We start from the raw sequence: 19,630 nt of genomic DNA, 5'->3' as shown, positions 1-19,630 counted from the left end.
AGGCGTAAATCACCTCAGCATCTCAGACATGAAAAGCTCGGATTCAGCCATGTTCTACTGTGGAAGCACGCACTCAAATGTGGTGGAATTTGGAAAAGGAACAATTCTCATTGTAAAAGGTACAGTACTGAGAAATGTATTTAGATCATTTCAGACATTCAAACAAATCAGAATTTATACATAAATAGCCGGGAAAAAAGTGATATTTTGGATACGGACTTACAGAATATTCAACAACAATTTTCTGACAGGTTCGAAGTCCAACAGCATGTCTGTGCTCCAGCAGCCTGTGTCTGAGTCAGTCCTCCCAGGAGACTCTGTGACTCTGAACTGTACAAAACACACTGAGACCTGTGCAGGAGAACACAGTGACTATTGGTTCAGACATGGCTCAGGAGAATCCCGTCAAGGAATTATTTACACCCATGGAGACAGGAGTAGGGCTGTTGACCCTATTACCGCCACACTGGCGGTCACGAGTCATGAAGGCAGTCAAATTCTACGTGACCATTTAGTCGCGGTAATTAGGCTTCTCCAAGCTTTGATGCTGCTGATGGTCATTAGTAGCCTACCAAACATGCTAACTGCCTGGTACTCAGCACTTTACACCGGAATGGAAACCCAACGCACCCTAATCACCTCCAGCGCACCTGCACCTAATCATCTCATCACCACCCCTAGTTAGTCCTGGACTGTTCAGTACTGTGTTGTGTGTGATTGTTTAGCTTCGTGTCGTGTACTCAATCGTTGTTATTTCTCTTTGTCATTGTTTAAGTAAACCTTGACCTTGTTAATTCCTACGTCTGCGTCCTGCCTCTTCGTATCCTCAGTACTCGTCACAGAATCACACACCAAATGAAAATGGATGCAGCAGGAGTTTCCCAGTGCCTCGACCAGCACCAGCAGCAGCTTGCCCAGTTGAACGCCGCCATGCAGGAAGTGCTCCAAACTCTGCATAATCTGCCAAGCGCTCCGGTTCCACTTCAGGGAGCGGCGAGTGCCCCCAATCCACCTGTTCCAGGGCTATCACCCACTTCTGAGGGAACCCTCGCCCTACCGGAGCGCTTTGACGATAAAACTACTAAATGTAGTGGCTTCCTGCAACAGGTTTCCCTTTATCTGGCGCGTCAGCCTGGGGCATATCCATATCCAAGCCAGGATAGCGCTGGTGATTTCGCTACTTAAAGGGAAGGCGCTGGACTGGGCCAAGGCAGTCTGGGAAGGAGAGGAGGCAGTGGCACTACCCTACCCCACCTTCCTCGCTCGGTTCAGGGCGGTGTTTGATCATCCCATGGAGGGAAAGGACGGGGGTGCGCGTCTCCTCCATCTACAACAGAGAGAGGGGCCCGCGTCCGAGTACCTTCTGAGTTTTCGCACGGTGGCGGCGTCTTCCGGCTGGAATGAGCGTGCTCTGCGCACGGCCTTCAGGAGAGGCTTACGGGAGGACATCAAGACCGAACTCGCATGTCGGGATGCCGAGATGGACCTTAATAACCTCATCACCACGTCCATCCGTCTTGACGATATGTTGAGAGAGACGGCATTCCCAACACCTTTCAGAGTCTCGACTCTCACCCCGTCTGAGCTATGGAAGCCGCCCTGCTTCCGAGTCCTCACCCGTGGAGGTGGGCAGCACCCCCTACACCACCACAGATCTCCTGGCGGCTCCCTATCTAGGCGGTATGACTCCCGTCGTTGCTCCGTGAGTTTTACCATTGTTTTTAGTTCCCATAGCGGTGTCTGGTTATTCCTTCTCTTCCATTTCTACTGCTATGATTGATTCCGGATCAGCGGGGAACCTTATAGATAGGGAGCTGGTCTCTGAATGGGGGTTGCCCACCGTGCCATTGCCATCTTCGCTCCACGTCACCTCACTGGACAATATACCCCTTGGATCAGGCACCATTACGCATGTCACTCTCCCCATCACTATCACCATTCCCACACTACTGGAGCACCACGAGGAGCTGTCATTCCACATCGTCACGTCACCCCTTCACCGGATCGTTTTGGGATTGCCCTGGCTCATACTACACAACCCCACCATCAATTGGAGCATCAAGAGTATCACAGCCTGGTCTACCTCATGCCGGAAGACCTGCCTGCCGGTGGTTTGTTGTTCCACGTAAGTGGAGAGTCCTGAGTCCGCCCTCCAGCCCAACATTCCACGTGAGTACGCAGATCTCTCCGATGTCTTCTCTTCAGTAAAGGCTACGTGTCTCCTCCTCACAGGCCCTGGGATTGCGCCATTGACCTGCTGGAGGGACAACACCCCCCGAAGAGTCGCAATTATCCCCTTTCCATGGCGGAGACTGAGGCCATGGAGAAGTATGTGGCGGAGACCCTGAAACAGGGGTTCATCAGATGCTCTACCTCTCCTGCCTCCACCAGCTTCTTCTTCGTGGCCAAAAAGGACAGAGGACTGAGACCATGGATTGACTACAGGTGGCTGAACGCAGTCACCACCAAGTACCAGTACCCCCTCCCTCTGGTTCCGTTGGCCATCGAGCAGCTACGAGGGGCCCGGTACTTTACCAAGTTGGACCTGAGGAGTGCCTACAACCTGATCCGAATCCGGGAAGGAGACGAGTGGAAGACGGCATTCAGCACTACTTCAGGCCACTATGAATACTGCGTCATGCCCTACGGCCTCGCCAACGCACCTTCTGTGTTCCAGTCCTTCGTCAATGACGTGATCCGGGACATGCTGAGTAGACAGGTGGTGGTGTACATCGACGATATCCTGATCTACTTGGCTCGTTCGAGGAGCACGTCAGGGACGTCCGAGCTGTCCTACTCCGCCTCCGGGAACACAGCCTGTTGGTAAGGGGGAGAAATGCGAATTCCACCAACAAGCCATCTCCTTCCTGAGATACCGGATCAGTCCTCAGGGGGTGTTCATGGAAGGAGTGAAGACGACTCGTCCTTTCATCCTGGAGGTGGACGCATCGGAGGAGGGCGTGGGTGCGGTCCTCTCCCAGCGGCACGGTAAGCCAGAGCAAATGTATCCCTGAGTTTTTTTCTCTAAAAATCTTACCCCCGCAGAGAGGAACTATGGAGTTGGAGACAGGGAGCTGTTGGTGGTGGTTCTCACTCTGGAGGAATGGAGACACTGGCTGGAGGGCGCAGTCCATCCATTCTGGATTCTTACTGACCACCGGAATTTGGAGCACATACGGACAGCGAAACGGATTAACTCTCGTCAAGCCAGGTGGGCCCAATTTCTCACTCGCTTCCAATTCATTCTGCCCTACCGACCAGGATCCCAGAATGTAAAGGCCGACGCACTCTCCAGGATGCACCATACCGGAGAAAGGAAGGTCCTGGGGGTTCCTATCCTGCCCTCGTCTCATCGTTGCACCTGTCGTTTGGGATGTGGATGAAGACATCCACCTGGCGGCTCAGGAGGAACCAGCGCCTGCCAACGCCCCTCCGTGGCGCGTGTATGTACCCACCAGTGTCCGTGACCGCCTGCTGATCTGGGCGCACACCACCCTTACAGCAGGGCACTCTGGTATTACGCAGACCCTGCATTCTCTAGCACAAAAGTACTTGTGGCCCACCTTGGCTTCTGATGTCTCCCGCTATGTCAACAATGTGCCCAAATGAAGACACCTCGGAACGCCCCGGCAGGCAAACTAGTTCCTCTCCCAGTGCCTCAGCGACATTGGTCACACCTGTCCATAGACTTTGTCACCGACCTTCCACGTTCTGACGGCTTCACCACTTTCATGGTGGTCGTAGATCGGTTCTCCAAATCATGCAGTTTTTTGCCACTAACTGGTCTTCCTTCTGCTCTCCAGGTCGCTGAGGTCCTGTTCCAACAGGTCTTCCGGCATTATGGACTTCCGGAGGACATTGTCTCGGACCATGGCCCCCAATTCACCTCCCGAGTGTGGAAGGCTTTCCTGGAGAAGATCGGGGCCACGGCCAAACTCACGTCCGGGTATAAGCCTCAGTCAAATGGGCAGGCGCATGAACCAGGAGCTGGGGAGGTTTCTTCGTTGCCACTTTCAGGACCGGCAGGGTGAGTAGGCTAGGTTTCTTCCCTGGGCAGAATATGCCCAGAACTCCCTTGTTCACTTCTCGACGGGGCTCACTCCCTTCCAGTGCGTCCTGGGGTACCAGCCGGCCCTGGCCCCTTGGACACCCAGCCAGACCGATGCGCCCGCTGTCGACGAGTGGTTCCACAGGGCCGGCCAGGTCTGGGACGCTGCCCATGTCCATCTCCAGAGGGCCATTCATCGGTAGAAGGACCAAGCCGACCGCCACCGCAGTGAGGCCCCTGTATTCCAGCCTGGGGATCGTGTTTGGCTGTCCACAAAAAACCTCCCTCTCCGCCTGCCCTGCAAGAAACTGAGCCCCCGGTTTGTGGGCCGTTTTTAAGGTCCTCCGGCGGATAAATGAGGTATCATACCGGCTGCTCCTTCCCCCTCACTACCGTGTCTCACCCACTTTTCATGCATCTCTCCTCAGGCCGGTGGTTCCTGGTCCCCCGGGGTACGCCTCCTCCACCCCTGGACATTGACAGGAGTCCGGCGTATGCGGTGAGGGACCTGCTGAACTCCAGGTTCTGTGGGGGATGGCTCCATTACCTGGTGGACTGGGAGGGGTATGGTCCTGAGGAGAGGAGCTGGGTTCTGGCTGGGGAAGTCCTGGACCCCGACCTAATTCGGGACTTCCACCGTCGCCGCCCTGACCGGCCCGCTCCTCGTCCTCTGGGTCGTCCTCCTGGCTGGCGACGTCCAGCAGCTGCAGCTGCGGTCTGAGCGCACCATCTCGGCAACACCGGAATGGAAACCCAACACAACCTAATCACCTCCAGCGCACCTGCACCTCATCTCATCACCACCCCTATTTAGTCCTGGACTGTTCAGTACTGTGTTGTGTGATTGTTTAGCTTCGATCGTGTACTCTATCATTGTTATTTCTCTTTGTCATTGTTTAAGTAAACCTTGACCTTGTTAATTCCTGCGTCTGCGTCCTGCCTCTTCGTATCCTCAGTGCTCGTCACAGCTATTTAAGTGCATGGATGACATGTATTTTTACCCCTGCCCCTGTTTCGAGACAGGTGCATGACAATGGTCCATTCTTAATCAAAACAAACTAGTGTAGCCCACAGCCATATGCCATAGCCAGATCAGGACCTAACATAAGGACAACTCAGAGTATGCTATTCTGTTCTTCTGAAATAGACTACATTTTCTTAATATCTTTAGACCTGTCTAAAATAAATAATGGATTTATTGTGTTGGTGAAGGCTATATTACATGGATTTATTATAATTATTTTAAATGTAGATGTTCCAAAGGTCTGCATGAGTGGCTTGTAGGCTATGTGTGGAAGCCAGGAGATGCTAAATGTGTTTATGTTAATTAACGGTCAATTACCATGAGACAGGCAGCTATTTGCTTGACAATCACTGGCTGACTAAATTTTTATTACCTCCACAGCCCTATTCAGGAGTGATTAGTGTGAGAACAGCTGGGTTTCCTACACAGAGCTGTGTCTACAACCTCCCCAAGAGGAACCTCGGCCTCTCTGATGCTGGGATTTACTACTGTGCTGTGGCCTCATGTTGGGAGATACTGTTTGGAGATGGCACCAAGCTGAATATTCATGGTAAATATGTTATGCTTGTATATTAACAATATAGAAATATGACCCTTAGTTATTACACTGTATTAGCCAATACTATGTTATATACAATGATAAAAATGTGGAAATATAAAAGGTTTAATTCTTTCAGGTGGTGACATTCATGTGGCGACTGAAGCAGTTATGAGGGTCCTTGTAATATTTCTCTTCAGACTGTCAATAAATAAATGAATCTTGATTGAAACAAAATGCCAGAATTACACAGTAGTTATAGTCTGATATGTAAACATACTCAAGCGACTGATGGGAGGTATTTCACAGCCGATGCTTTATGAGAGCATACACAACGTGTGTCTCAGAAACGTCTCCACCCTGCACTCTCCCGCTTCCACGCTCTGATTTGTTCATTGAGAAGCTCAGTGCAGCGTAACTTTCTGTGTTTACCCTCCCGGAAGACCTGAGCCCTAGGATCATGCCTCAGGACTACCTGGCCGGATGACTCCTGGCTGTCCCCAGTCCTCTTGGTCATGCTGCTGCTCCAGTTTCAACTATTCTGCCTGCTGCTATGGAACCTTGACCTGTTCACCAGACGTGTTACCTTGTCCCGGACCTGCTATTCTCTCTCTCTCTCTCTCTCTCTCTCTCTCTCTCTCTCTCTCTCTCTCTCTCTCTCTCTCTCTCTCTCTCTCTCTCTCTCTCTCTCTCTCTCTCTCTCTCTCTCTCTCTCACTCTCTCTCTCACTCACTCACTCACTCACTCACTCTCACCTTCACTCTCTCTCTCACCTTCACTCTCTCTCTCTCACTCTCACCTCTCTCTCACTTTCACTCTCTCTCACCTTCTCTCACTCTTACCTCTCTCACATCTTCACTCTCTCTCTCACCTTCACTCTCTCTCTCACCTTCTCTCTCTCTGTCTCTCACCTTCATTCTCTCTCTCTCACCTCCTCTCTCTTATCTTCACTCTTTCTCTCACCTTCACTCTCTCTCCTTCACTCTCACTCACCTTCACTCTCTCGCTCTCCTTCACTCTCTCTCTCTCTCTGTCTCTCACCTTCACTCTCTCTCTCTCACCTCCTCTCTCTCTCACCTTTTCTCTTTCTCTCTCACCTTCTCTCTTTCTCTCTCACCTTCTCACTCACTCTCACCTCCTCTCTCTCTCACTCTCTCTCTCTTATTTATCTCTCTCTCACCTTCACTCTCTCTCTCACCTTCACTCTCTCTCCTTCACTCTCTCTCTCACCTTCACACTCTCGCTCTCCTTCACTCTCTCTCACCTTCTCTCTCTCTCTCACTCTCACCTTCACTCTACTCTCTCACCTTCACTCTCTCTCTCTCACCTTCACTCACTCTCTCTCACCTTCACTAACTCTCTCTCTCTCACCTTCACTCTCTCGCTCTCTCTCCTCTCTCTCTCTCACCTTCTCTCTCACCTTCACTCTCTCTCTCAACTTCACTCTCTCGCTCACCTTCACTCTCTCGCCCACCTTCACTCTCTCTCGCTCTCACCTTCACTCTCTCTCGCTCTCAGCTTCACTCTCTCTCGCCTTCTCTCTCATCTTCTCTCTCACCTTCTCGCTCTCTCACCTTCTCTCTCACCCTCTCGCTCATCTTCTCTCTCTCGCTCACCTTCTCTCACTCGCTCACCTTCTCTCTCTCGCTCACCTTCTCTCTCTCGCTCACCTTCTCTCTCACCTTCTCTCTCTCTCTCACCTGCTGTCTCGACCTCTGAATGCTCGGCTATGAAAAGCCAACTGACATTTACTCCTGAGGTACTGACCTGTTGCACCCTCTACTACCGGCCCCAGCCCAAGGGTTAAATTAATCCATAATGTAAATTTAACCACCACTGCATAAAAGCTGCATTACTGGCTCTTGGTTTTCATCATAGGCGTCCAACATTAAATACTAATATTAGATGTAACACTAACAACATTTAATAATATATTTTTGTTGGCCTAATTTTAAACCTTTGTTTGTTACTAATACCTTATTTTTTTCATGAAGGAAGAGTTGACAAAACTATTGTGTCACTCAATCTTTATCTGCACTTTGTCCTCTTGTTGAATACATTAGGGCTCTTAAACGTTTTCAACTCGAGACCCAAATGAGAAATTGACTGTCCTCCTGACCAAAATTATCCTCCAATGACCCAAAGTAAGAAGAAATAGTGTTTGATTATAGATGTATTCTCATAACTCAGGACCCATAGTTTAAGAAACCCTGCACAGTTTAGGGTTTGGAAAATGCTTTTAGGTTGTTGTGTTGTGGAAATTATCCCACCGCTGTCACCACTGGTAATAATTCTCCTCTTGGACGCATGACTCACATCGTGATTCATGCGTCCAAAAAAATAACAACACTGCCTGTTAAATCAAAAATAAACAAATTAGAATAACAAATCAAATTAGAATTGCAACTCTTGATAACTCCATAAGGAAATAATTGTTTCCCATAAGGTAATGGTAAAATAGACTAGAGACAGGTGTCCCTCATTCAGGGGCAGCGCACTCTCTCTGTCCTTCTCGTGGTCCGAATCACACATGGGACTATTGATAAATGATCAACTTCTTCTAATTATTAGTGTTTACATAGCCCATTTAAATCTCACCCAATGTCTCCAGTCTTTCTAGTGAGGGTGATCAGGCCTCATCAGGAAGTCAGAACAGAGGTCAGAGATCAGTCAGCCCTATTAAGTGAGTGTTTGTTTTCCTGTACCTCAGACCTTATTTAAGGATATTTCAAATATTTCAAACATTTTGTGTATCAGGTTTACATTGGGGTTTTCAGTACATTTCTTCTAATCAAGAGAATTGACATGTGTGCACCCAAAACTCTGACAATAGAAACTTCAGAAAATTTTATTTGTGTACAGCATCCTAAAATAAAAATAAAAAGACCACACACAATAAATCAAACAGAGTATTAACCACTAACAAATATTCATTAACAGGTGGGTTGTGTGTGGGTGCTGGCGTATGTGTAGTAAAAATCGTAGGGTAAAAACAAACAAAATGGCCAGGCCTTACTTAATATGGGAGCTCCCTTAAGAGCTGGATCTGGGTATCTTTAACTGCTCTCCTAATGCCTTAGGAGCATTTCAAAGGGAGAGATACAGAATCATTGATAAACCATGAAAAAAACTTGGTAGCGGACATTCCATCAGTCGTATACAGAATTATAATTCAGACACATCATATGATACAATGTCCCGTCAAGATGAATAGGCACCTTCTAAAGTAAACAATCCCAGAGCCCCTCTCTTGTAATCATTGTCATTTTGACCTGTTGCATTGACATTCAATTCTGTACAAACTGTCCCAGGGACATAAACTTAGTAAAAATATAAAGCCTGTTGTTTAACAAGTCTGCTAGGACCTTCAAAAGGTTGGTGCTGGCTTAGCAGCTCAATATTCGGTACTAAAAATATTTACTTGGATCTACTTCAATTCTGGACACAGTTCCACGTAATGGAGACAGATTATTGTTTTAGATGACATTACCTTCTTACTTAAATCCCTGGTGCTACCAAAACTATAGAATTGAGTAATAAATTGTAAAAAAAACGTGTCTTATTCAATTATTCATACCTCTGTCCCAAATTTTCCCACTGTCTCTCTTACAGCCTGTTTGAGTTCAGTGTGTACTGGCGGCTATCTATTGTTCCACAGCAAGCTTATCTTAAATCACAAACAACAGATGACTTAAACACGAGAGCAGTGGACCAGGCCTTGAAGAGTGAGCGGCCTCTAATTTAATATCAGTCCCAATGCTCAATCCTGTTACAGGAGGGGGTCACAGTTCCGGAGCGACCCACTAGGTGTCATCCTCCGACAACCTCAGGCACCTCCTCACTCACAGTCTGGACTAATCATCATCCTATTGGTGTCACCTGTGTCTACCTGTTCACCTGTGTATTTAAGCCCTCACTTCCCTGTGTTCCCTTGCTCAGTTTTCTCTTTTAATTTCTCTATGTCCAGCAGTACTACTCAGTGTCTGATCGGAGACCAATGTACAGGTACTTGAGAAGTGTTCTCCCTGTTTCGTTAGTTGTTTTCAATCATAGTTAGTATTTCGTATGTTTGCTGTCAGCCTGTTTTTGGAGACCAATTTGCTCCTCCTTTATTTTATCGTGATAAGTCCGCTATTTTGTATTATGGTTTTGGGACCACCAGTAAAGATCCTTGTTTCACCATCTCTGCCTACTGCCTACTGTCTGTCATGCACTGCACCTGGGTCACACCTCACACCAACCCTTTCACAATCCGTCTGTCTTACTTCTTCAAATTACTAAGATATTGCATTATTAGAATGCTATCTGAAATCCAATTACCATTCACTTTGTTACTTTCACTAGTCTCCATATCTGTTTCCTTCAACCAGGACTCCCTTCTTCCCAATAGGAAGACCTCTCAATCTACTACTACATATATAAATGCCTACAGACAGCTCTCAGCGGGGCTTTCCATGGTACCGTTATGCCCTCGCTCTAGTCTTCTCATAAAACTAGTGAATAGCCTTCTCTTTATAAGACTATGGGTACATTTTCTATGCGTTACTCGCCTTGATTTAAAAAAATTGACTTCCTGAAATCAGTTGCCGTCCCTTAATTGTTCATGGATGATATGTCTCCTCATGGGCAGCTCACAGTAAGGGTCTGGGCGGGTCTCGTTGTCTTTTGGTCAGATGGGAATTTCCCTCACACTTCATGAAATGTGCCACCGGTTTTCCTCACAGACCCACACTGGAATGCTCCGCAGGCAGAATCAATAATCCTGTTCATTGACGCCAAATTGTTGTGGAAATTCTTACACAGGACACTCGAAGTCAATATTAAATGAATCACTCTTTATTGTCAGTAAGCTGGATAGGTCACAGTCAAACTTAGATGCATAAAGTACAGGTCTGAAGTGAGCTCTATTGGGGCAGTCCCGTTAGTTCCCTTATATACTGACAAGTTATATTTGCATGATTTAGCTTATTCATCATTCATAATTAATGTTTGCTTCATTCATGTGACGACCAACACTGGGTCATGCATGTGACAGACCAATACCACACAAGGCTTCTTCTCTCTAAGCTGAGACCTTGAAACTGAGATATCCCTTTCTCTAAACAAGGTTCTGAGCATACTGCCAAATTGCAGATACTGATAATGAGAATAAGTTCAATCAGTCACTTGCATGAACACAGAAATTGGTTTATAGAAAAGCACAAACAGAACACAGAAATTGGTTATTAGAAAAGCACAAACATAATTTGTTTCCCATCACAGTTGTTTCTAACTGAGCATCAGGGGTCTGGTGTTTACCATAATATGATTGGGGTCTGAGGTAGAGGAGGGGCCAGTGAGGGTATGCATCACTATATTATTATCCTTATAAGGTGCTTCTCGGAATAGGGGGCTGTGATCAGTGCAAAGACAAGAAATACTAAGGGGTGAATAACATCATGACAAAGGCTATTTTGGTTTAACTCTATGTTTGTCTCTAGAAGTGATCAGTATAATGCAATTGTCCACTGCTGGGTACTTTGCCCCTCAGGGTCACTCTATAAAAAAATAACCAAATCACTAAAACACACAACAGAGATCTAGGTTAAGAGAGGCCAAAAGAGGCAACTACTCCTGTGTTTTTACTTCTAACTCCTCTCTAACCACACCCTGTACCACTGAGCTGTGTGGCCTAACTGAGTTGTAGAGAGCTACAGTGACCCTGAGGTACAACTCACAAACACTAAAGAGATATTTACTGATTTACATTTCAATACATTTGATTTAACTACACATAAAATATAGAAGGATTTAAACTTAAATATGTATTGAAATATTTGGCCAAACCTCTTCCATCCTCCTCCACTTTGTCATCTTGTAGCAGCATACACTACATGGGGGTCCAGCTCCTTCTCTCTTCTCCATCTTCCTCTTCTTGGAGGTGAAATTCAGGGCGGCATAATTCAATTCATCTGGATCTTGGTTCTGTAGATTTGCAAACACCATGACATAACCAACATATGTTATTTTCACGATTTCAGAATTGCTTATATTTCAGTATTTAATGAGACAGTATTTACCTGATCATTTTGTGGGTTGTCTTTGAGAACCAGGTCTTGAATATGATATTAAAGAGAGACGAGAGGCTCGACAGTGTACAGTGTACAGTATGTCAAGGGAAAAACATCCACATTTTAAGTGTAGTTCACAGGTCATGAAAACCTGTGTGTTTTTGCCTCTCGTCTGATGTTGAGGACCAGGATGAGGATGACTATCAGTAGAACATCAGTCACAACACCCAGGATCACAACCAGGTGAAGGAGGTACATGATTCCATCATCATCCTCTCCTACAATAGCGATAGTTCCATTACACTACCACCCATCACAACCAGTGGGAAGAGGTTCATTGATCTATCATCCTCTCTTATCAAAAAACGTCATTTAGAATCAGAAGTATAAAAACTATACCTCATTAATCTAACAATTATTAGCTCATATCGAAGATATAGGTTAAAATGTATGTTTTAAATGATTTTCACCATACAATACCAGACTAAGCATACCTTCACGATATTGCTCTGGCTCTTTGTCAGAATCCTTGTAACCTTTTGGCTGAATAGGACAGTTTAATTTTCCTACTACATAAAAATTGATTGAAAGTTAACTTGTTTCCAACTCTTTTATGTGCATGCCTGTAGCACAAACATTCATAGCGTCCAGAAGTCACAGCTGAGAAATGATTGAAAAGATTACCTTGAACCATAAGGAAAATCATGTTGGTGAAAATGAAGTATTTATCGTACACAGAAATACAGACCAGAATCAGCTACATCCACCTCTGTGATTTTGAGGAAGATTACTATATTCCTGAATAACATTTCCAAATAGCTGGGCTGAAAACCATTGTGATACTGGACATACGACTGAGAGCTGTACATAGACGTGATGCACAGAGGCTCTGAGACGTTGACTTGTTTGAACCAGGCAACATGTCCTGGATCTTTAAGGACATTAGTGCACTGCAGGGTGATATTATCCCCAGGATGGACCACCACTGAGGGTAGCAGAGAGACCAACATGACAGGGGTCAAACCTGAAAGAGAGAAAACAGATTTAGAAACAAAACTTTCTTTTTAATTCTTATGGAATGTACATCTGGTGTGATTTAATAAAAGCTATTGTTCACACACAACATATTTTGCACACTCACACATATACTACACACACACCTAGACACAATCACACCTATTTGACAGACCAAATATATTAAAATCTGAACTGAAGATAAAGGACCAGAGCTGGTACATGTATGTGTGCCATTCTGTGTGTAGATCTACACTGCCAGACCATTAAGGAAGGACTGAATATTCAAATAAGAGAGATGAAAGTAACTTGTGATTATGGGCGGGACATAGTGTGACAACCATATAGCTGCATACACCACAGATTAATAACAAGCCACTGGTTTTCCACTCATGCATTCCACAATGCTAAGATATTTTAGTTGTAGACTGTTGTTTATCATGATCATAGAGGTTCCCAGAATATAACATTTTAAATACTCAGCATGTATCAAATGTATTGCAATAGACCAGTTGGTTAAACATATTTTGTCAATTTTCAAGTTGCAAAAAAAGTCTGGATATTTCAAACCTCAATTTGTTTTCTCAATGATGATGCCCAGCATGGTTAGATCTAATAATTCTATTGGTCAGGAGACCCCCTGGAGTGGGTAAGAATTGGCTGGAATTGGTGGTGGTTGGCCAATAGGGGGAACTCTTCTGACTGCACCAAATAGATCACTAAACTTAGGAACTCTTACAGTTCGCAGAAGCCAGGAATGGACTGGCCATCTGGTATTAAGGGAAAATGCCAGATGGAGTTGTCCATCTTTAGCCCCACTGGGCCTGTCTAACTTGGGGTTTTGCACAAAATTATTATTATCTGGCTAATAATGAAATTCATGAAATTTACAACTTACTACATCAGAAAACATTCATATTCTGGCCATCTCAGAAACACAGTTAGATAATTCCTTTGATGATGCAGTATTAGCTATACATGGTTATATAATATACAGTGAGGAAAAAAAGTATTTGATCCCCTGCTGATTTTGTACGTTTGCCCACTGACAAAGAAATGATCAGTCTAGAATTTTAATGGTAGGTTTATTTGAACAGTGAGAGACAGAATAACAACAAAAAAATCCAGAAAAACGCATGTCGAAAATGTTATAAATTGCTTTGCATTTTAATGAGGGAAATAAGTACGGTATTTGACCCCTCTGCTAAACATGACTTAGTACTTGGTGGCAAAACCCTTGTTGGCAATCACAGAGGTCAGACGTTTCTTGTAGTTGGCCACCATGTTTGCACACATCTCAGGAGGGATTTTGTCCCACCTCTTTGCAGATCTTCTCCAAGTTTTTAAGGTTTCGAGCCTGACGTTTGGCAACTCGAACCTTCAACTCCCTCCACAGATTTTCTAAGTGATTAAGGTCTGGAGACTGGCAAGGCCACTCAAGGACTTTAATGTGCTTCTTCTTGAGCCACTCCTTTGTTGCCTTGGCCGTGTGTTTTGGGTCATTGTCATGCTGGAATACCCATCCACGACCCATTTTCAATGCCCTGGCTGAGGGAAGGAGGTTCTCACCCAAGATTTGACGATACATGGCCCCGTCCATTGTCCCTTTGTTGTTATTCTGTCTGTCGCTGTTCAAATAAACCTACCATTAAAATTATAGACGGATCATTTCTTTGTCAGTGGGCAAACATACAAAATCAGCAGGGGATCAAATACTTTTTTCCCTCACTGTACAGGAAATATAGGAATGCAAATTGGGAAGTGTTGCTACAGTTGAAGTCGGAAGTTTACATACACTTAGGTTGGAGTCATTAAAAGTCATTTTTCAACCACTCCACAAATTTCTTGTTAACAAACTATAGTTTTGGCAAGTTGGTTAGGACATTTTTCCAACAATTGTTTACATACAGATTATTTCACTTATAATTCACTGTATCACAATTCCAGTGGGTCAGAAGTTTACATATACTAAGTTGACTGTGCCTTTAAACAGCTTGGAAAATTCCAGAAAATTATGTCATGGCTTTAGAAGCTTCTGATAGGCTAATTGACATAATTTGAGTCAATTGGAGGTGTACCTGTGGATGTATTTCAAGGCCTACCGTCAAACTCAGTGCCTCTTTGCTTGACATCATGAGAAAATCAAAAGAAATCAGCCAAGACCTCAGAAAGAAAATTGTAGACCTCAACAAGTCTGATTAATCCTTGGGAGCAATTTCCAAACGCCTAAAGCTACCACGTTCATCTGTACAAACAGCCGTCATACCGCTCAGGAAGGAGACGCGTTCTGTCTCCTAGAGATGAACGTACTTTGGTGCGAAAAGTGTAAATCAATCCCAGAACAACAGCAAAGGACCTTGTGAAGATGCTGGAGGAAACAGGTACAAAAGTATCTATATCCACAGTAAAACGAGTTCTATATCAACATAACCTGAAAGGCCGCTCAGCAAGGAAGAGGCCACTGCTCCAAAACCGCCATAATAAAGCCAGACTATGATTTTCAACTGCACATGGGGACAAATATCGTACTTTTTGGAGAAATGTCCTCTGGTCTGATGAAACAAAAATAGAACTGTTTGGCCATAATGACCATCGTTATATTTGGAGGAAAAAGGGGGTTGCTTGCAAGCTGAAGAACACTATCCCATCCGTGAAGCACAGGGGTGGCAGCATCATGCTGTGGGGGTGCTTTGCTGCAGGAGGAACTGGTGCACTTCACAAAATAGATGGCATCATGAGGAAGGAAAATTATGTGGATATATTGAAGCAACATCTCAAGACATCAGTCAGGAAGTTAAAGCTTGGTCGCAAATGGGTCTTCCAAATGGACAATGACCCCAAGCATACTTCCAAAGTTGTGGCAAAATGGCTTAAGGACAACAAAGTCAAGGTATTGGAGTGGCCATCACAAAGCCCTGACCTCAATCCTATAGAAAATATGTGGGCAGAACTGAAAGATTGTGTGCAAGCAAGGATGCCTACAAACCTGACTCATTTACACCAGCTCTGTCAGGAATAATTGGCCAAAATTCACCCAACTTATTGTGGGAAGCTTGTGGAAGGCTACCCGAGATGTTTGACCCAAGTTAAACAATTTAAAGGCAATGCTACCAAATACTAATTTACAATTTAGTCATTTAGCAGACGCTCTTATCCAGAGCCACTTACAGGAGCAATTAGGGTTAAGTGCCTTGCTTAAGGGCACATCGACAGATTTTTCACCTAGTCGGCTCGGGGATTAGAACCAGCGACCTTTCGGTTACTGGCACAACGCTCTTACCCACTAAGCTACCTGCCGTAATTGAGTGTATGGAAACTTCTGACCCACTGGGAATGTGATGAAAGAAATAAAAGCTGAAATAAATCATTCTCTCTACTATTATTCTGACATTTCACATTCTTAAAATAAACTGGTGATCCTAAGTGACCTAAGACAGGAAAGTTTTACTAGGATTAAATGTCAGGAATTGTGAAAAACTGAGTTTAAATGTATTTGGCCAAGGTGCATGTACACTTCTGACTTCAACTACCAGTCAAAAGTTTTAGAACACCTACTCATTCAAAGGTTTTTCTTTATTTTTTACTATTTTCTACATTGTAGAATAATAGTGAAGACATCAAAACTATGAAATAACACATATGGAATCATGTAGTTACCAAAAAAGTGTTAAACTAATTAAAATATATTTTATATTTGAGATTCTTCAAATAGCCACCCTTTGCCTTTATGACAGCTTTGCACACTCTTGGCATTCTCTCAACCAGTTCATGAGGTAATCACTTTGAATGAATTTCAATTAACAGGTGTTTCTTCTTAAAAGTTAATTTGTGGAATTAGTTTCCTTCTTAATGCGTTTCAGCCAATCAGTTGTGTTGTGACAAAGTAGGGGGGTATACAGAAGATAGCCCTAGTTAGTAAAATACCAAGTCCATATTATGGCAAGAACAGCTCAAATAAGCAAAATAAAATAACAGTCCATCATTACTTTAAGACATGAAGGTCAGTCAATACGGAACATTTCAAGAACTTTGAAAGTTTCTTCAAGTGAAGTCACAAAAACCATCAAGCGCTATGATGAAACTGGCTCTCATGAGGACTGCCACAGAGTTACCTCTGCTGCGGAGGATAAGTTCATTAGATTTAACTGCACCTCAGATTGTAGCCCAAATAAATGCTTCACAGAGTTCAAGTAACAGACACATCTCAACATCAACAATTCAGAGGAGACTGCGTGAATCAGGCCTTCATGGTCTAATTGCTGCAAAGAAACCACTACTAAAGGACTCCAATAATAAGAAGATACTTGCTTGGGCCAAGAAACACAAGCAATGGACATTAGACCAGTGGAAATCTGTCCTAATTTGAGATTTTTGGTTCCAATCGCCGTGTCTTTGTGAGAAGCAGAGCAGGTGAACGGATGATCTCCGCATGTGTAGTTCCCACCGTGAAGCATGGAGGAGGAGGTGTATTGGTGCGGGGGTGCTTTGCTGGTGTCACTGTCTGTGATTTATTTAGAATTCAAGGCACACTTAACCAGCATGGCTACCACAGCATTCTGCAGCATTACGCCATCCCATCTGGTTTGCGCTTAGTGGGACTATTATTTGTTTTTTCAACAGGACAATGACCCAACACACCTCCAGGCTGTGTAAGGGCTATTTGACCAAGAAGGAGAGTGATATAGTGCTGCATCAGATGACCTGGCCTCCACAATCACCGACCTCAACCCAATTGAGATGGTTTGGGATGAGTTGGACCGCAGAGTGAAGGAAAAGCAGCCAACAAGGGCTCAGCATATGTGGGAACTCCTTCAAGACTGTTGGAAAATCATTCCAGGTGAAGCTGGTTGAGAGAATGCCAAGAGTGTGCAAAGCTGTAATCATATGTGTTATTTCATAGTTTTGATGTATTCACTATTCTTCTACAATGTCGAAAATAGTAAAAATTAAGAAAAACCCTTGAATGAGTAGATGTGTCCAAACTTTTGACTGGTAGTGTATGTTTTGTGTATTATTGTTTAGCATTCATATGACACTCTCCATTATAATAAAAAAAAAATCTATATAAAGATTAAACAAAGTGTGATGTTTTGGTCTCAGCAGACCTTCATTCGACATAGATATAAGGGTGCAATATCGGCCTATGTGCCTTGCCTGGATGGTAATATGTATGAACCCACCATCAGTCCAAGTGCTGTCTGTACTCAGCTAAAAGAACGTGACCATTTCAAAAGTCTAATATTGCCCACTCTGGATGGCAAGCTGCATTGAGAGCCACTATTTATATATTCTATTAAGATCGATGGGCAATGCTTTATGTATCCTATTATGCTATGTTTTATAGAACTTATTATTGTATCAATTTCAAGTTTCAATAAGTGCCCTTTCTGACACAGCTTTTTGATCCGTAATGGAATTATCAATTATTCTACTGCTCTCTTATTTGATGTGTTCAGGTCAATGTATAGAGTTCACAATTGTGCCGTAATGTAATTCGTAATCAATCATTCATGTGAAGGAGGGTAGGTATTTATTTTCAACGAGATTAGATACGGCAAAACAAACCTTGAATTCGTCTCAAGATGCCAAGTTAACACTTTCTGTTGGATAAACCTGGATTTGTAAGTGTTGGTTGGAGCACTCAAAGTCCGTTTCCAAGAGCCATTCATAACCTCAGCAAGAGCTCGGTGTGTAGCTGAGTAGAGTGGTCTGACTAAGGAGAGATGATGAGAGAGAGAGAGATCAGGAGAGAGGGAAGGAGAAGAGAGGAGTGAATGAAATTAACCTGTGTAAAGCCTTGAGTGGCCCCATGTAGCGATGATAAACTATTGTCCTCTCACTCCACACATATCAATGAATCATGCATGATATAATATGAATGTATGCCATTAATATATGGCATTCATATATCATATACTTTGTATAAAGTATAACAAAGACAAACTTCATCACACTACTTAGGTTTTTTGCAGAGCTCTCCTCCACAGGACTTTCAGGAGAATGTGTGTTGTGGTGTTTACAGGATGCACATTTTATAGAGACTTAAAACATTAGAAATTATAGGAATGATAATACCTCTGTTCTGAGTCGTGCACAGCGCCCAGACAAGCAGAAGGGTCACAATCCCCACAATGATGTTGGACACCATCAACGACAGAACAGTAGGACTCAAATCAAATGGATAATCATGCTCTGTAACTGTGGAGAAGGTGTTGGTGGTATAACTTTATCTTGTTGAGATAAAATTATGTAATTTATTTAGGTTAATTGTTATGAATATGTCATTTTGGCAATTTACAGATTAAATGGAAATTATGAACATCTCAGTGTGTATTGTACACTTCAGAGTCACAGAGTCTCCTGGCTGTACTGACTCTGACACAGCCTGCTGAACAACATGCTGGGTCCTGGAATCTGCACCTTTTACATAGTAAAACCAGGGTTCCAATTAATGTATAATTCCATTTGAATTACATAATTTCTAGATACAAAAAGCCTGACACAATTACATATTATTTGTTAACTTCTGTACTTACCCCCACGCATCAAAAACACACAATTTCCAAATATGATGGTGTCATAATCATAATCGCATATGATGGTGTTATACATCCCCACATCTGACGGTCTGGCATCTGCAATGGTCAGCACAAAACCAGTTCCACTCTTCTCTGCAGCAAACTCAGGGTTGACACAGGAGCTTGTCCCACTCTCAGATTGAACCAGTTGAAGTAGTTATTTTTCCAAATCCACTGTGTGTCCAACGATGAAGGTCTTTAATATTTTAGACTGTCTGATGGTTGCAAAAGACCTCCCTTAAAAAAACGATGAATACTTGAATCTCTTTACATGGTTTTGTCTCTTCTCATCTGTATGTTGTTTCCAGGCAAAGTGTTGCTATACATTTCTAATGCAGTAAGTTTTCATAGTTATGAACTCCTGAAGCATATCGATGC

General features: G+C 43.9%; 1 gene segment (V, D, J or C); it reads left to right on the top strand.

The window, feature by feature from the left end:
• Positions 1–268: 268 nt before the first annotated feature.
• The window catches only part of LOC121572599, a 30,663-nt gene continuing 11,301 nt past the window's right edge, over positions 269–19,630 (top strand). The window contains 2 exon segments of the V gene segment in view: positions 269–472; positions 5,502–5,622. Coding sequence covers positions 269–472; positions 5,502–5,622 — 325 coding nt within the window.

The sequence above is a fragment of the Coregonus clupeaformis genome, chromosome 16, assembly GCF_020615455.1.
Source record: "Coregonus clupeaformis isolate EN_2021a chromosome 16, ASM2061545v1, whole genome shotgun sequence".
Taxonomy (NCBI): Eukaryota; Metazoa; Chordata; class Actinopteri; order Salmoniformes; family Salmonidae; genus Coregonus; species Coregonus clupeaformis.
The sequence above is the reverse complement of the archived record's forward strand: the minus strand, read 5'-3'. Positions and strand labels throughout refer to the sequence as shown.